At 37.7% G+C, this 18914-nt stretch overlaps 1 protein-coding gene across 3 annotated transcripts in view; it reads left to right on the top strand.

Moving 5' to 3' along the window:
- Positions 1 to 18914, top strand: part of ST7 (suppression of tumorigenicity 7) — a 137488-nt gene that overhangs the window by 96801 nt on the left and 21773 nt on the right. For all 3 annotated transcript variants that reach the window (XM_039726672.1, XM_039726674.1, XM_039726673.1), the window contains 2 exons: positions 488 to 585; positions 12521 to 12635. In XM_039726672.1, the coding sequence (XP_039582606.1) occupies positions 488 to 585; positions 12521 to 12635 (213 nt within the window). The remainder of the gene's footprint in view (positions 1 to 487; positions 586 to 12520; positions 12636 to 18914) is intronic.

Here is an 18914-nt window from a genome sequence, read left to right as displayed (position 1 = left end):
GGAATCTTCTGGCACACAGGACTATCATGTCTGAAATATGTTAATTTGAAACCCATAATTAGTGGTGTGAGGAATTTAAAGATGGTAATTGGGTAATGAATAAAGGCTGTAAACCAAAACTTCAGAGTATACTTTTCTTCTAATCATTAAGAAAAAGATTGTTAGGAGGATGAGGATTTGCTTTAATACTTCTTTTTGACAAGCATATACATAGCACTACCTTCAGATCTGCTTATATTTCACAGTGCTAGGCCAACCCAAGAGTACTTATTTGTATCACTGTTTATCTTGGTTATTTTCACCAATTTCACTTCTATTATGCCACATCTATATCTTCAGATTTTGATAACGTTTTATTAAAATTCTTGTGGAAGCTTTGATGGTAATGTGTAAGAAAAAAATGAAAAAAAACCCCTGTGTTTCCTTTTGTGTTGGAATACTAAATGAACCTTTTATTTTAATGCTGTTTCTTTTTCCTCTTATACAGGAAGGGACACCAATGTGTTAGTATATATTAAAAGAAGGCTGGCAATGTGTGCAAGGAAGCTGGGAAGGACCAGGGAAGCAGTGAAAATGATGAGAGATGTGAGTTTGGATTTCTTTCGCATGTGATATTTACATAATTGTAGTATAGAAATTATACATTTTCTTGCAAGTTAGCAGACATTCCTGCTTCAGGCAGCACTTCTTATAGTTCTATTGTATGTGTAGTGTACATAAAGACTAACTTAAATGATCATTTTTTTATAAGGTTATGAAAGCAACATCAAATACCAGATGGATGGTTACCATGCAGACTGAATTTCCCATCCTGGTACATGTTGAATGAAGTGCAATCTTTAATTATTTTATCATGAAGTTAGTAATATTTTTTTTCTGAGCCATGTATTGAAAGCTGCTAACTTCATAAGCAGGTCTTAAGTATTCTGTTTTCTCCTTCATAGTTTGGCTCTGTGCATTGTTTGTGTCACACTATTCAGCTCTGAGGGTGTTATTTATTCATGCAAAACCTATCACTGAAAAGTCAAGCCCCAAATTGTGAATGTGTAATTAACTGAATCCCCTTTGAGATGGAGGCTGTGTTCTGTCTTTGTAGGCAGGGGAAGGAGCTTCCAATTGTAGATATAAGCTACAAAGCTGCAGACTTGAAACACTGAACAGCAGCTATTTTGGAGATGGCAGAAGGGGCAGCTGTTCACATTAGGCAGTGTACATGTTTCAAATATGTAAAATGCTCAAGTTTAGATGTAGCAGTGAATGCCAGAATTTCTTTCAGTGATATTCCCAGGATGCAGATTAGGAACGCAGTTCTTTGAGGAGATTACTTGTATCACCTGAGGTGGCAAGTCTCTGACAGAAGGGGGAATGGAGCCCTACATCTCTGGGCAAATGATGGTAAAACTACCTCCCAGTTTCCTTTGTCTCTTAGATTTCATATTCCAGCTCCCACCAAAAGAAAAAAAAAAGGAAGAGGTGAATCCAGCAAGCTACATAGTTCTGAAAATTGGGATGCAGGTGTTAAATTTTAAATGCACAAAATTAAATCCCAGACTGGAAGGAAGCACCTGTAAAGTGTGCTTTGGGCAGCTCAGATGAATGGTTCAGGAACCTGCCTAGTGAAAAGGGAAATTCTTGTTAGGTGTCAGTGGGAATTTTAATGTGAAAAGGAAAGTCACTTTCTCTGGAGCTGAGTCACTTGCATCAGGGGCAGTAGGGCAAGTGTGTTTGCCAGCTTGGAATCCAGGACTTGACATCTTCTCCTGGAAGAGGAGCACTCATGAGCATTTTTTTAAAACACGGAGTTCACAGTAATAATGCAGGTTCTCATCCTAAGTATCTACAGATGCCAAGTGGTGAGTAACTTTGTTTTCTGACTCTTGCTGGGGCTCTTCAGGCACACAACTCTCAATCTCCAGAACCACTAGATTCACAGACAGAGCTGTTGAAAAAGAGCTTGTCAAAAAAACAGCCATAATACAGCTAGGAGTGTGAGAAAGAGGGATGAAGAAGAAAGACGTGGTTTAGCAGTCTTCTGGTCAGCTGGGAGAATGTTGATTTCAAAAACATTGTTTTCAGTCCAGCCAGCTCCACTGATTCTTCATGAATTTTGTTACACAGGCACTGTGGGACAAATACTGAAATGTTTTTGGGACAGACATTGGAATTCTAAGTTCTGGCATTAATACACAAGAAAGATAAAATTTTGAATTTCCCCTTCAAATATCACACATCATAATTATGGGAAATTCTGGAGCTTACTATGGGCTGCTGAATGTGTTTTGAGATTTGTAGATAGGGCTATGGGGAACAGATACTTTGTGAAGCATTTTTCTGCTGATGTCAATATGTATGGATAGTTGTGTATGCAGAGCACTTAGTCTGGGGACGTGGGTGGTCTGTCTAGTCCTAGATTTCTTAGGCAAAGTGAGAAACAGAGCTTTGATTAGTGAATGACTTATTTTTTCACTAGAGATAAAATTGTCTGAAATTTAGAAGCAAAATAGAAAGTTGTTGAAATTAGTTACAACGTGCATCTCGGGAGGCAGCAATAACAGGGAGACAAAGTCATCAGTTTTTTGAAGAACAAAAAACACTCTTCAACAGCAATGTTTTGTTAAAATGAAAGGACTGGATGCAAGACAAAGGAGGTATAAAGATGGAATTTCATCTTAGAGAGTTTCAACTCAGATCAATGCATTCTGTGTTTTTCTACATAGAGACAAATTCTCAGAACTGCATTAGATACCTTTACAGCTCTTCATTTTAAGCATGCAGAGCTGAGAATTAGCAAGTGTCTAGATGAAATATTAAAGCAGCAGTAACTCTAGGTCACTGCTCCAGTACCCTGGGAGCAAGATTAGGGTCAAGTCAGCTTTGCAGATGCTTCTCCTAGACTGCCTTGGAGCTACTTATTTCTGATGAATGCATATTCTCCATTTCTTCATAGAAGACATAAATAGTACACTTATGGAGAGTTTTGAAGAACATTAATCTGTCACTGAAGGTTTCTTGTGATTGATGAGGAAGGAGATGAATTTATTCATCCTAAAAAGAATACGAAGAATATGTTGGCTGGGGACTGCTGAATCTAACATCAGGGAACAGAGGGTGGAGGCACTGTTTGTGTTTGAAAGATTGAAAACAGGCTTCTCAAGACATGGAACATGATGGAAATGAAGTGTTAAGAGGTTCATGACACCATCTGGGAAATATGATTGGGATGTAGTGAGTCTTTGCCACTTCGAAAAAATAAAATATTTGAGAGTGTTTAATTTATTGCATATATGAGGCCATCTTGAGGACATTACTGATGGATTAGATTGTCTTGTTTGAATTTTTTTGTAAGAAAATACTGAGATCCTACTTAAAGCACCTTAATGGAAGGAAAATGAGCTGTTGGTGACTTAAATAAGAGTTTTATTTTATGGTTATATACACTGCTGATAGGAAAATAATATTTTAATATTATATTGAAGGTATTTAAAACCAGGGGCATTTACTAAAGTTGATTTTAAAAACTGTTTAAAATCAAGGGTGCTTTAGTTTTAAAAAACTGGGTAGGAAGTTGCATCTATGATTGATTTTGCTGGCTTTGGTGCTTGGATGTAATTCATTCAGTTGAATTAATGAGAATTACAAACCTGTAGTTTCCATGGAAGCATGAAATGAAATCATACATAGGTGTTGCTTTTGCTTGTATTTCTGATGATAATTATTTACTATATTTTGCTATAGAAACCAGCAGCTGTCACTATTTATATGTATTGAGTTAACTTGTGATCTCATTTTGATTAGTGTATTGTTGGAATAACTCCAATGTAGTCAACAGAATTATTCCAGTTTTATTATTGTTTATACAGAGCATGATATGGTCTGTGAGGGAACTAGATTGCTTTTACTGTCCCTGAAGAGAAGGTCTACAGTGCTCGTTGTTTTATTTGTTGTGCTGATTGTGTTAGGAGGATTTTAAGTAGGTTATTCTAAATGATGGAGAACTGAGTATGTGCAGAGGTGAAAGGCCATCATGGTGGCTGTGAGTAATCTTTAGGATCCCTTCGTGATGAATCTTCCTTGTGGGCAATGTTGCAAGCCAGTAGTGGTGATGAGCAAGGGTAGCTTTTTGTGCCACCTGCTCTCCATCTGCTCTTTTCAGAGTCCCTCACCATTACAGTGGAAAAAACAGGAATGTGCTAAGTTTGCATCTTGTGTTTTTCATTGATTGAAAACAGAGGATGTGGAAGGTATGCAAAGGCACTTCCCTCTCTGCTTTGTGGGCGACTGAATCCGTGGCTGCACCACTGAATGCAGGAGCAGCCCAGCTGGGTCACTGGAGTATCCAGATGAAAATGTGCCATGCAAGAAAATTACTTGTCAAATTCATTGGAGCTTCTTGGGATTGTTCTGGAGAACATGTGGTGAAACAAGCTTTTATTGAAGGGAGATGTATGTTCATGAAAGAGAAGGGTGGCAGGCAAAAGGTGTGCTAGTGGACAAAGCAAGTGGAAGTTCTTAATTGCTTCCTTCTTCAGAGAGAAGATGAAAGAAACTCATTCTAGAGTGTATTTATCTCCTTCCCCATGGGCATGCACTCTCTCAATGATTGCTTTGTGTTCTTATTAAGTATGTATTTCTGAGACACAGTGGAATTGGAATTTGCTCTATGCTCAGCAACTGTTCAGAATTCAGTGAGGTTTAGGAAGAGAAGAGGGTCTCCCGGTCTTCCTTAAGTATGGAGAAGGAAAGAAAGAAAGAAAAACACTTTTTCAGGGTCAGAAAAGTGTATTTTATTTCTAGTGTCATTCGTATCTGCTGAGAAATTACTCTTCAGAGCACAATAAAGGACCTAGAAGTCTGCTTTTACATATTTAGCTCTGAGAACCTTGCTGAGGGTATTTCAGCTGAATGTGTTTTTGTGTTAATCTTGGTGCTCACCTGCAGTCAGTCACTAAAGGTGTATTTTATGCCACAGAGGACACCTAAGCAGCTTGTATTGTCAAGAGTGCTGCATGTTTATCCATTGGCTGCATGAAAAGTCCTGTAAACAGTTGGGCTGCCCTAAGCATCTGAAATAGTTTAAGAGGTTACATCACTTGGAGGGTTTGAAAGGGTTCTCAGCCACACTAAATCAGTTTTAATGCTATGGGTAGGCTGGGTTTTTATCTTCTTCTGATCAGTTGTATTAGTGATTTTGCTGGTATGATAGTTCTGCAGATCTAGCATACTTTCTTGGCAACTTATTCTGCTGAACTTTGAATAAGGATTTCTATTCAAGATTCTGTTGAATTCTGTATTCTTGTGTGCATTGCTGATTACTTCTTGAGTAAAACATATATGTAGCCAGAACAGTGTTCTGCACCTTGAATTATCAAATTGTGTGAAACAAAGTGAGTACTTACTCCTCATAAAGATGTTATGATCCCTAGCAACTTAACAACACAATTTCTGCATGGCAGCTACTGTCTCACTCTCCCAAATGCTTCTGTGCTTGAGGCAAGGATTAGTGAGTCAGACTCTTTGGCTTGTGTTATATGGGTCAGGTTAGGTAGGCTGCTCTACTGTGAGTGGGATTCTAGTTTTATTAATAGCTGTAGCTGTTGTTTCAAGCATCATTTATTAAAACTTGAAGGGAAGATACTTGGTTCAATAAGACCAGTGTTATCTTGTAGATTTTACTGTTCTTTACTACTACTATACTTTTACATATATTTTGCTACTCCTGTGAATGGCGACATTTGCCAGTCTCCACCACAGGTTGGTATCTTCAGTTAATTCTTTTTCTGATCCACAAGCACTGCAATAATGGCAAGTGATAACTGCTGATTTTAACATTTTCATATGTCTCTATATTCAAATATAGTTTCTTTGTTCACAGATTCATATGGTAAGTGGGTAGAACAAGTTGGAATGTCCCTCATTTCAGTGGGCTCTTAAAATGGAGACTTCTGTGATTCCCCTAATGATGTTTATTCGTTTCTTTATCTTCATATGACTCAGACCCCTCACTTTTAGTCATGACTGTGATTACCTTACCTTGCCCAGAACTCTCAAAAGCTGAAAATGGTGACTACTACCTAAACTGACAGTAATGTTTCTCATATAAATTACAGGTTTCCAGCACTGTCATTCTATTAAGATAGAATATAGTCACATAGTCTTGGTGGGGGCCCTGGTAACTGGACTTCATTTTGTCCATCTTGCATCAGTCAATATTCAGAGACTTGTATAGTACTTCAATTATGGTCTTCCATCTCTTTGGAATATCCTAGCTCATTTTTTGAGCTCATCAATAATTTCCTCTCTTTATTTCACTTAAAAATCCACTTCTAAAAATATGTCAGTTTCTGAAAAAAAGTACTTTGGGATGTTCTTTCAAGAATTAATTCTGCTTCTGTCTACTGCTTTTGCCACCTCTTAGTAGCCACTTTCAGGGAGAATTAGATGTATTTAATATGAATTTTCATGAGCTGGTTGTTTCTAGTAGAAGGTATCCCTGCCTTCAGCAGGGGGGTTGGAACTAAATGATCTGTAAGGTCTTTTCGGAGCCAAAACATTCTGTGAATCTGTGATGCAAATAAAGGATATCTCTTTCAGCAGGTTTGGGGGTAATGACTTTATTTTCATGCTTTATAATATTTGATGTAACAAACATTATTATAATTTAGAACTGTTACATGTTTTATATAACATGATTGTTTAGTAGTAAGTATAAAATCTGGAACAACTTGTGCTCTTCTGTGTTCATGCCACATCTGTCTTTAAAATGCCCTTTATTCCTGAAATACGTTCATTTTTTACAGCATAGTCCAAATAATAGCATTTTCATAATTGTATTCCTTTTAAAGAACTTGTCATACTCCAAACCCTTTAATCCTCCAGTTAAGAGAGAACAAAAAGGCTGCATGCTCTTACATATTTCCTTAGAGTTTGCATATTTAGTAAGATTATTTTTCACTTCATTTACTCATTGTTAATCCTCCATTGTAGAAAAATCATATTATCTTTGAATATTGTACAGCACTAGGTCTAAATTCAAGTTTAAAATTGAATGTTGGTATTATAAACCCATGCCATCCCAGAGTTAGTGTGAACTGGATCTGGGTCTCTTTTCTGACACTCTGAAGTTGTCAAATTTCCTGTATTCCACATATGAGGAAAATATACAATGATCCTACTGCTAATAATTTGCAAGCTTCAAAACAAGAGGATTTGACGGATTTGTTTTCTTCGCTGGTATTCTCTCTGAGCTGTAAAAGGGTAACTGTAGAGCTGCTTCCAAACAAACCAGTGATCGTTTACCAAAAGGAATGCAGTACTTAAGAGAATTAATGAATTGACAGAATCCTACTTTTGCTATAATTAAGCAGAACTTTAGTTCAGGTAGATCCAGTGTATTTTAGATATATTTCCAACTACCAAGAGTTAAGATGTGTTTTTATCACATGAATCCCACTCACAAAGAGACAATGGTGGAATGAGTTGCACTTTTAGGACCAGAAGTTAGACTAATTTTAAGCATCTGAGGTTTTTTGTGTGCTAACTTTAGTCTGACACTGACACTGTGTTTCTGCCCTTCTGTCCTTGCCAGCTGAGCTGGCCAGGAGAACAACTTAAGAATTAGTGTATCTGATTAGACATCAGAAGGTCAACATGGAGTGACATGTTGCCAGTGCCTCAAGCCCAGGGTGAGCTTCGGTCAGAGCTTAGACATCTGAAAGGTTATCTGCAGGCAATGAAATTCACAGAAGGGGAAACTTCTTTTTTCCTACTCAGAAATGGCTTGGAGTTTTACCTTTCCCACCTTGTTCAGTTAGCAGATTGTGGGTCATATACCAGAAAGCAGTTTATGCAAAGCACTTGTGAAGATGCCAGTGCTATCCATACTGTGTGCTTGGTCCTTCAGTTTTGGTGGACAGCTGCAAATGGAAGATGGCAGCCTCAGCCATTCTCCTTTTAGGAGACAGTTTTCCATTTCCATTTCGGATACCCACAGAAACACATGCACTATAATTAAGGTTGTAGCAGTTTCACTGTTTGCATTGAATTTCCCTTGTTTTCTTGTTGTTTCTTTATTTGAGATGAATTTACAATTCATTTTTTGAATTAATTCAGTTGAATACATTGATGTGATGAATATTACTGTTTGTTTGTGGAGAAGATAGGAGTACAAGCAGCAATGAATGATTGCATGCCCTGCCCCCAAAATTTGTGACCATACATACAGTCATAATGCAAATGGAGAATAAATGTGTCAACAGCAGGTTATAGATAACATTATTCATTTTCCCACCTTTGTATTCCCTTGAGTCCTGAGGTCTAGTTGTCAGCATAAGCTGGAGGCTATAGTGGGTTTCTATGTAAATAATGTTTCCTGGTTATTTGATCAATGATGTTAATGTTGTCACAGGGAGAATAATGGATGCAGACATTAAAGCTACATTCCTTGAAAATGTTTTAAATATTAGATCTAAATGAAAATGCCATTAACTGAAATACTCTCAGTTAGGGAATCTTCTTCAATAAATGTCGTTTGGGAGATGAAACTTGTTCCTCATCCAACAAATCAGATGTGGATTTCTTTGTACCATAAGGTGTTTTTTCCAATCATCATTTTTTCATATCTATCACAAAATCATTGAATCTACACCCTGTAATGTGAATTGAAGTGAGTCTGGGAGTAGGATGCTTCTGGGACTAGTGTTCAGATTGTGTCAGACTTACTTCCAGAATTTTTCTGCAAACTTATATTCCCAAAATACTATTTATCTAAAACATTAAAACTGAATTACCTGCAAAAGCTACCTTTTCTGTATATTTGTATATAATGACTCTTTCAAAGAAAAGCAGCTCCACTTTCTACACCTGTACCTACTTTCCCCCAAACACGCAGATTAATTGGATGTACTAACCCAGCTCCAGAGCTCCAAGTCTGACTTTGATTGCCAGAAAGTATTTTGACCAATAGAAATTCCAAGTAAAATCCTTCTGAACATAGATTTGGCAGGATACGTTCAACAGCCATTTGAATATCCTCATGTTGTAAGGAGGGAATACATTTATAGCACGTGGTGTCTGTTTTCACATGGTGTGAAAATTAGTTTAGCTCAGTGGAACACTTGTCTTTAATGCCAGCCAAGAAACCAACTAACTTGAATTTTACAGTGGCATTTTTAGTCCTTAGAAGTGTATATGTGAAATGCTGTAGTGGCTCTGTGGCTCAGGAAGTCTTGAGTTCTGAATTTGGTGGCTGTGTCTTGAGGTGTGAAGGTGTAGAGAAAGATGATAGCAGAGCCTTCATCTTGTCTCCAAGTGCAGTGCTTGCCACTCAGATAATTTATTTCTCAGATTACAGTAAAGAAGTAAAACTAAATTAAATTTATAAGCCAAATTATTTGGCAAATAGTGGTCTGTAACTTTGCAGAAAATAAATCTTTGGGTGCATGGGGATGTCTGTGCCTCTTAAACTGGAGGCCCAATTAGAGCTCAGTGATGTACAGGTCTGGGGAACTCAAGGGTGTGTTTTTCATCCTGTGTTCAGCAATAATGTGCCCATCTTTGCATCTCTGTGTGGAGTATGAGGCAGCTCCCCCTCCATCTGCTGGGCGGGAGCAAGCTCAGTCTGCTCCCAGCATGACCCAGTATGTGGCCTTCCCTGACCAGTCATCAGACCTGTGAGGCAGTTTTTCTTTCCCAGTGTTTGCTTTCACTATGAGACCTGAAAGATGACCTGTCATAATATTCTTCCATCCAAGTGGCTTTACTTTCTGGCACGTTTCTCAGTAAACAAATTTTTACTGTGACTGGAAATTATTTGCAGTGAGAACTAGAAACTCTACATCCAGATATGAGAGAAAAATGAGTTCATGTCATCTCTTTCTTTTTTTTTAATAGCAAACATGCTGTCATTTATGCACAGTCAGTGTTCAAATAGCTGAGTGATCACTTAGAGGTGTTTTATTTTTGAGGCTACAGTATTAACTGAGTTAAATATTACTGGTTTGGACTTCTTAATGCTCGACCTTTCCCAGATGAAACCTTTATTAACACTTCAGTTTGGAGGCCTGGCAGTCCAGACAGTGACCTTTATTCCTCTGCTGTCTGAGACAGGCTTTATCACTCTGACAGAACCTAATTAAAATAGCAAAAAAAAGTAATCAGTGAGTGATGTCAGTGAGAGACAGAGAACCAGAGCAAGGGCTTTTACTGGCCAGAGTACATCTATAACTAGCAGCTCTTCCCTTCTCTTCCCTGATGGAGGGAATGTTATTTTGCCAGCCGTTATTCATTCTCAATGAGCAGGAATAATCTTTCTTAATCCCTTAGAGAGGTTTCTTTGCAAGATGTTCATTTCAAACTTTAAATCACATTTATGTAGAGCCAGATTCTGTCATGCTCTTTCCTGCCAAATAGTAGCTTCCTCTCTTAAAAATCCAATAGTGAGTAAGGACAAAAATGAAGAGAAGTAGACTTAATGATGGATCTTTAACTAATGAATACAGCTGTGTGAATTTTCACCTGCACTTACTTTTCTTCACAAACAACAACTTAAACTTTTTATTTTATTATCAAACTCTTCCACTTAACCTACATGAGCATCCAGATCTCAAGATCAGTGGGTTTGTTTTTCTTTTTTTGTGGTTTTTTTATTTGTTTGTTTGGGTTTTTTTGGGTTTGTTTTACGGTTTTTTTGATTTGTTTTTTTTATGGAGCGAAAAGCTTGCAAACTATGCAGTTTTGTCTGTGCTCTTTTTCACAGGTTCAGCTCCTACCAATGAAACCAGGAGTTTATGGCCATCCCCATGCCATTAATATGAAAAGTTCAGTGACCTCTTTCAGCTGCTCTCTCAATGATCTGATTCTGACTAGAAATTTTTATAATCAGTTAAACAAAACACTGCCATTCTTGCCTTTCATTGTAATAATCCTCAAACTGCAGCAAAGTCAATGCTATTCCAGACAGACAAATTTAGAATCTTAAGGTCAGAACGGCTCCTCCATTAGCTTTTACCAGACCATTTCACAAGAAAATAAATTCTCTGTGCTTTTCTTCTGTCTTTACCTGTTAAGGTCCCTTTTCTTAACAGAGTGAAGACGCTCCAGTGCATTACCTTTTTCTCATTTTTTCAAGTGACTATCCCTCACTCGTTTCAATCCTTTTTACTTTTATCTTATCTTATCTGTTTGTGAGATTAAGATCTGCTGGTTCTCATCAGTTTTGCTGTTTACATCTTGAAAGGTAGGTTTATTAAGTGTCAGAGTTTTCAGATCTGGCTTATAATTTTCAAATAGAGCAAGGCTCACCTTGAATCATATTCTTTACTTGGCATGTTACAGTATTTCTGTCTCATAAACCCTATCAGAGAGATTGTAAATTTTAGTGTTTCCCTGTAAGTTCCTGAGAAGCAGTGGTAATATCAGGTACCCCAGTTCTTTTGTGCTGAATCTACATCATAAAAGCAGTTAAACAACCATAAAGGGGACACAAGGAAGCAAGGATCTTTTATCACTTCAGTTCTTTAGAGAGTCACTCTGACAATAAAAAATATTAGTTAATCAATTCTGCAGTAAAAACCATGGATGGTTCTTATAGGTGTGACTTTTAAAAAAAAGGTGCAATTGAGTATCAGCTTCAGCCATTTGAATCTATACAGATACTGAAACTGAGGGTATCTAAAAACAAATTCCTGGTACCTCTCAATGGCTTAGTTCCTAAAGTAAAGGCACTTACATGTGAAAAGATTAGATTATTTTAACTCCATATTTCATTCAGTTTGTCATACAAGATGTATTCCTTAGTAACAGTGTTTGATTTGCATAAGCTTTACCTTTCCTATTGTTGCTATCCTCCTTTTCTTTTCTTTTCTTTTCTTTTCTTTTCTTTTCTTTTCTTTTCTTTTCTTTTCTTTTCTTCCTCTCCTCTCCTCTCCTCTCCTCTCCTCTCCTCTCCTTTTCTCTCCTCTCCTCTCCTTTTCTCTCCTTCTCTTTTATGTTGGCCAATATTGCAGTTGTGTTCTTAAGTACTAACAATTACAAATCCTGGTGTCACATACTTGATAATATGCTTGCATATATGTAAGCTTCTCTATGTAAGTAGATAGGTAACATCTATTGTTAAAACTAATTTAATGTTAATTTGATTTTTCAATGTATTTTATGGTTTCACCAGAGAGGTGCTGGACTACGTACTGCTTATACACTGGTGGTACACTGGTGAAGATTCTTCCCCAGAACAATAACTCTTTTTCACTTTGAAGAAGGCTGTTCCTTGAAGGAGAGTTATGTGTTCAGATAGCTGGGTTGTTGGATTTGACTAATTACATCCTACACAAGCATGTCTTGACAAGAACCTGACCTTGTATCCATTATGAGCTCTGAAGTTTCTGAGATAATAGTGAGCTTTGGGAAAGAACTAAGAGCAAGAGGAACTGAGGAGTTTTAACTTGGTGTTGTCTATTTCAGTGCATTTTGACAAGAAACCCTTCTCCATTTTAATTATCTAACCCTTTCATGTTATTGATTGTAGTTGATGAAGGAGTTTCCCCTGCTCAGCATGTTCAACATCCATGAAAACCTGCTAGAGGCTTTGCTGGAACTGCAAGCATATGCAGACGTCCAGGCAGTCTTAGCAAAGTATGATGGTAAGTTCAAATATGTATTTGTATTTTCTCTAGGTGATACACACAGAAGAAATATATTTAAGTCAAATTCCTAATATTTAGGAAACACTGTAATTAAATTGATAGGCATGAGCTTCATACATGCCCTTACACAATCCTTTATCCAAAGATTAAATACTGTGCATTTTTTCTGCCAGCCCATGCTGAAATCATTGTACAGGGTGATGGCACTCACTGGCAGCTCCCCTGTCCTTTCTTTGTTTTCTGTTGATGTTTAAAGAATGACTGTTGAGGTTCTGCAGAATTTTTATTGCATGCTATTCAAACCTTTTCTGAAGAAAATATTATCAGTTCCCCCATGGACTTACCTGTGATTGTTGACTTAGTAGCATAGAAGAAAGCGTTGATTTAACTTCATGGCAGTCTGGTGAGTAGCAGACTTCATTTCTTATAGGGAAACCTTGGAACGCTCAGAAGACTAGGTGAACATTGTGTATTATTTTGTTTTGGTCTTCAGTAAATATTGGTTTATGCAGCACTGCAGCTCTTTTCATATTCAAATCACAGCTGCTGGAGCTCTGGCTCTTTAAATTTGAAGACATCAGGGTTTCAGAGACACAGAAACTCGCATACTCTGTTTAGTTCAAAAAAACCTGGGTTTTCCTCATATTGTGTAAAAACTTGGTGACAAAACCAGAAATATAGTCCAGTTCTCTAGAGCAGCATTCATCAGCCTGCACAGTGCCACTCTTCCTCTTCTTACTGCAGTCCCTGGCTTACTCAGTAGCCACTTTCCAAGTTCTGCAGCAAGTGAATCAGGGAACCTACAGCTGTCAGTTTCCTATTGTGTTATTAAACAGTCCTCATTCATCCTCAGAAAAGTGTCATTCTATGCACTGGTTTATGGGAATTTTTGAAAGGAATATTACATTAATGATATAATTAGAAATGAGATCACAACCTGCATGGATCAAACAGCTGGCTTAAGTGAAACCTATGTAGCCTTAATTTTGATGTTTCTTAACTCTTTTGCCAGGTTGATCTTGTAGCCTTTAAAATGTTGTTAATTGCTAGCTCTTAGTGTCTCTGTGATGTTTCTTAACTCTTTTGCCAGGTTGATCTTGTAGCCTTTAAAATGTTACTTGCTAGCTCTTAGTGTCTCTCATGCTCTTTGAACAAAGATTTTAAGGCTTGAAGCATTCACAGTTTCGGAAAAGATTGATGGACATTATTTTAGCTACTCTTGTATAAATGCCTACCAATATAGGCTCCTACACTGGAGCCTATATCCACAGTGCTCATTTCTCTTTCTCGTGGTTTCTTTTAAGGAATTGGCTGGTCTTCTGTCCCATTTTCTTACTGAATTGTCTTCTCTTCTGCATGCTCAATTATAGCTTTTAATTGCTCCCACTTCCTACCAGAGGCTCCTTGGTCAGCCAGTACTGCTCATTCTCAGTTCCATTCTTCTGCTTTTCCTAACTACCTATCCAAATCTTCTCTTCAGAGCACTGATGGTCAAGATACATTGCCATCCACTTTACAACTTCCTTTGTAACATCTTTTCCATCTACCCTTTTCTCTGTGGCTTCTGCCTCCTCTTCATTTGTCATTCTCTGTTGCATTTCCTGGGTGCCCAAAAGAGGAACAGTAAGAGCTCACGCAGACAGAGGCTTCTCCCTGCCAGCCCAGTACTTGGGCCCAGATCATCACACCATGATCAACCACGGCAAAGGGATAGTGCTTGTTCACTGGAGTGCTGAGACCTGTACTTGTTGAGCAATGAATCTTTGGATGGTATAGCCAAAAAAAATCAGAAGCTCCCACTAAATATGTGCTAACTGCTTTCTTCTAACATCTTATAACTTAGGAAGTCAAGATAAATTTAAATGAGGCTTAGAACAGACCATTGGCTTGGTACTAACACGATCATCCTGCCAGATTTCAGACTCCTGCATTAGACTGTCTCAGAGATGAGGCTATTTAAAAGAAATATAAATAAACAGCTGATTACAAGCAACATTAGTGATAATAACTCCTACCAGTCCAGTCTGGAATGTTTTCAACTCTTTTTTGGAGTCAAATCATTCTAAGCAGAGATCAAAATGTCACCCAGGCCCTTGAATACTGCCATTCAGTAGCAGTAATGACTGTGGAAGAGATCTTGGTTGTACTTAGTCTGATTGAAGAAATTGGCAGTTAAAGTGGTAACATCAGAGTCTTTCTAGTAGCTCCTTGTATTTCAAGGAGCTACTAGTTGGGAGAGATGCCTATTTTCTTCATTTTGCCATGTTAAAAAGCAAGCAAGTAGAAATGCTTTTTTTTATTCCCCAGGCATCACAGTATGTTGGCACCTTCTAGTCTTCAGTATAGTTATGAGGTAATAGTCCTGGGAAATAGCAGAACTGTGACAGAACAGGGTATTAAGCCTGTATTCTCAACTCTCAAGACTGAACTCCAGTGTGAGCTCTGCTTTGGCATACTGAAGGCACTGATCCCTGATTTTAAACAATGCCATGGTAGCACTTTATGTCATGGAAGTTGATAAAAATTGAAAGTGTGTTTCATTTTCTCAAAAGCATATGATAGAGTCAGAACAAATGAGACTTCTAAAAATAAAGCTCTTACTTTGGCTGTTTGAGCATAGGCAGTTTCAACTCACACTTTGCTATGTGTGTATGCCCTAGGTTTCCAAAAGGACTCAGCAAACACAGGCTTAACCAGCATAACCCTTACAGTCCATGAGTCTCAGAAGGCCCGTCTCAGGGAGTCTCAGCTCATTTTAGAACTCATCAGCTTCATGTGTTGTAAGATTTATTGGAATATAAAACACTGAACTCATTTATACTTTCCTATCTGCGGTTTCTGTTGGTCCCACTCCACTGCTTTTTTTTCTGACTAAGACCAAACCTGATTTATTGTATTTTGATAACATATGAACAAATTATTTCCTCGAGCAGTCTGCTCCCACCCTGGGCTAAAATGTTGGACCACATCATGTGAAACCTCAGCCTCTGCAAGCAGATGCACTGCTTTACCAAAAGCCATGTGTTAAATTGTGTTTATATTATGTACCTGGCAACAGAGCTGATGTCCATACTCATTATTCATGGAAAAAGGGTCTCATTAGTGGAACAGCATGCACTGTTGCTGAGCTACATCATTATGGTTTCAGAGTTCAGTGTCTGTCAATAGAGTGAGGATGACCTAAATACTGTTGAATTCTGAAAATATTTTTGGCTCTGATTTAACATGTATCCGTGTTATTTACAGCAGAAATAGTTATGGCTGAGGGTGTTGGTCTGCCTGTAGTGATGCTTGGAGGAAATGATTTATTAATTTCCCTGGGCAGCCAGTTGGCTTTGATAGATATTAAATGATAACCTGGGCACTGTGTGAAAACTCAGACTTTTCTGGCAATTTAAAGTCAGGTTTAGAAAGAATGGATGCCTCTGTGTTTAATCTTAGTGATGCAATGGTTCCTCTCTAAACCTGTCCTTGCTTTCATTTTATAGAAGCACACTGTTTTCTAGTGAGACTAAAAGCCTTCTGGTTTGCAGGATGAACACCTTACACAGATTCTTCTCTCACATTCTTCTCTCCTTTGCAGAAAAGGAGAAAGACCCTCATGCCAGAGTTCCAAAGGCAGAGTTCACTTGAGACAATATTTTAGAGCAAAGGACACACAGAAGGGAAATGGGGTTTAAATACAAAGTATCTCATTCTGCTCTATGCTTTGACACTTTTTAATTTGATAACAACTTGCTCAAGCAGAATCCTACTTTAGATTAGTGTTAAATCAAAATGCAGGCCTTTGAAGAAACACTTTAGAAAATGGGCTTTTTTCTTGGAATACTTATAAGTTAATGAAATCCCAACAGTTAACACACAGAAGTGACTTTTCTAAAATGTAGTCAGTTCAGGGCTGCTGTCTTTTCTCTACCCCCTTCTGTCCAATTTCTTACTGTTCTTACAGATTATGCATGTGAATTCTGTTTATGTTGAAGGCAGTCCTTTTGGAGAGAGCTGCAGATTGATGAAGCAATTGCATGCAGCCTTCAGTTACATTAGCTATGGTTTCCAGGGATTTTGTAGATAGTTTCTTTACTTGCCATGTTTATATTTTACTTTTTGGAGGTATTCTACCTGGTGGAGCTAACTGGGTAGGTGTTCTAAGTGCAATGAAGAGTTTTCTTCAGAAAGTGGCAGAATGGAAGCAGCCATTCCCTCATACACAGTATTTTACAACCCTTTTGTTTCTTTGAAAGAGATACCTTAAGATAAGTTCCTTTTAATTATGGTTACACTAAAACCTAATCTACCTTCTCCAAGAGACACAAATCAAGACCTCAAGTTTGTGTAACAGTAATATCAAGAGAATAGTTTGTCTTTGTTCCTGTCACATCTTTTCCAGCTTATGCTTGCAAGAACTGATTTCTTTCCTCCATATCAAAATCATTTGTCACTTCAGCTAGGTTTCAGCAACAGTTTGTGTCTGTTCATACCATCTGGTTTCTTTTTTTTGCCAAATGAATCTGTGGCATTTTTTGTTTTGCCTATTTGTGCAAAAGCACAAGAAGTGTAAAGTAATTATACTAGTCTTGCTCTCTTTAACTTTCTTAAGCAGAAATTATTCCTTCCCCAAGTTAAATTTAGGATTTAACTTGGTCAAGTTAAAGTGGCTGATACTTGCTTGTAGTCACTGATATGCTTGTCAGCAGGAGTGGCATGTGAAGTGTTTAAAATCAACAGTTGTAAATCTTTCTGTATCTGAATAGTGTAAGTTTTAGTTGTGGTTATGGTAAAATAAAGGCTACTTGTGGTTTTCCCATTGTAACACAGGGGCTGTGTTTGACTGGGGTGTTTCCCACTACTGAGAAAGAATGCCAAAAGTACAGAGAATCAGAACTGATTTTCATAAGCACCATATTCATAGCTGTGCTTGCTCCAGCATGTTTTCTACTGCATTTTGTGGGAAAATGTGATCAGTGTTCTAATGGGATATTAGATGTTTTTGATAGCAGTTTTCCCCTGATATTTATCTCATACTTTTCTCTAATGATTTCCATCGCATTACTCTTGTTTTTAACCATTTGTATCAGCTCAATTCACTTTCTTTCTTAATGTTTGTGTCTTTGTAGATGACTGTATCTCTCTTCTGTCATCACTGATCCAACCTGCACTTATTTATTTGCTAGAGTGCTTACAATCTATAAGCAATTCTTCCTATCACCTGTGCAAAATTTGGAATAATTTGTGATTAGTGACTTACATTTTTGCATTTATTAATGACTAAAGCACTTGCAACATGCCTGTCTAAACATGAAGATGTTTAGAGCCTTCTGCTGACTTGGTAGGGAATGTTTCCATCATTCCATATCCAGATTCATAATTTTTTTTTGTTTTAGTTGCTGTTGATAAGAACAGTAGATACCATGACCATTTAAAATTATACATGGCATACTCTGCATATCCATAGCATCTTTCCATCAGTTCAGTCTCATAAGCAACTGCTTAAGAAGCAAATTAATTGTAAGAATTCACTTTCCCAGCCCCCCTCATACATGACTGGAGCTTATTGAAAGAAAATTCTTATAAATTAAGTCTTCATTTTTGTATTCTGTTTGATGATACAAGCAGTAAGAAAGAAGGAGAGTCTTTTCTAGATTGACACATCAGTTTCTATTAGGCAAAAATGTCCTGATGGATTTGACAACAGAATAGCAGTCACATCTTTCAGCACATTGTGGGAGCTCCACAAGTAATCACAGGAGGGTGGGAAACAGTTGTATGTGAAGATATTTTGCCAGATGGCTCAGAGAGCTGGACACAGTCATTTATTAAAACTTCGCTTTGGTTCTGACAGAGTACATCTCTCCTAGGGCTAGTTTGGACACAATTCCCTTGCTAAATTCAAGTTGTTACCAGACATAATTGTTTATAGCTCTCTAAAATATGAGGGTGAAGTTTTGGAGATGAAGCCAAAATTATTTTAAAGTATTGTAGTCATACACCAGCATATAGTAGGACCAAATACTTTTGGTCTAATATGTAGCAAACAAAAAGAAAAACACTTCTGAAAGCAAGCAGGCATGTTGGACTCAGTTGGTCTAGAGTATGTCCAACACTCACTTCCAACTCCAGCCACTCTGTGATTCTGTCATAAACATGAACATTTGTATCTATTTCTTCCATTGCTAGGGGTTTATAAGTATTGTCCTCAAACAGGGGCTGCTTGCTCTGTAGGAGCATAGTACTGCAAGAGCCCTCCTGGGTGAATCAGGGCCCCTGCTGTTGCATTCC

This window comes from Passer montanus, unplaced genomic scaffold (assembly GCF_014805655.1).
Source record: "Passer montanus isolate IOZ18808 unplaced genomic scaffold, ASM1480565v1 scaffold6, whole genome shotgun sequence".
In the NCBI taxonomy this organism is placed as follows: Eukaryota; Metazoa; Chordata; class Aves; order Passeriformes; family Passeridae; genus Passer; species Passer montanus.
The sequence above is the reverse complement of the archived record's forward strand: the minus strand, read 5'-3'. Positions and strand labels throughout refer to the sequence as shown.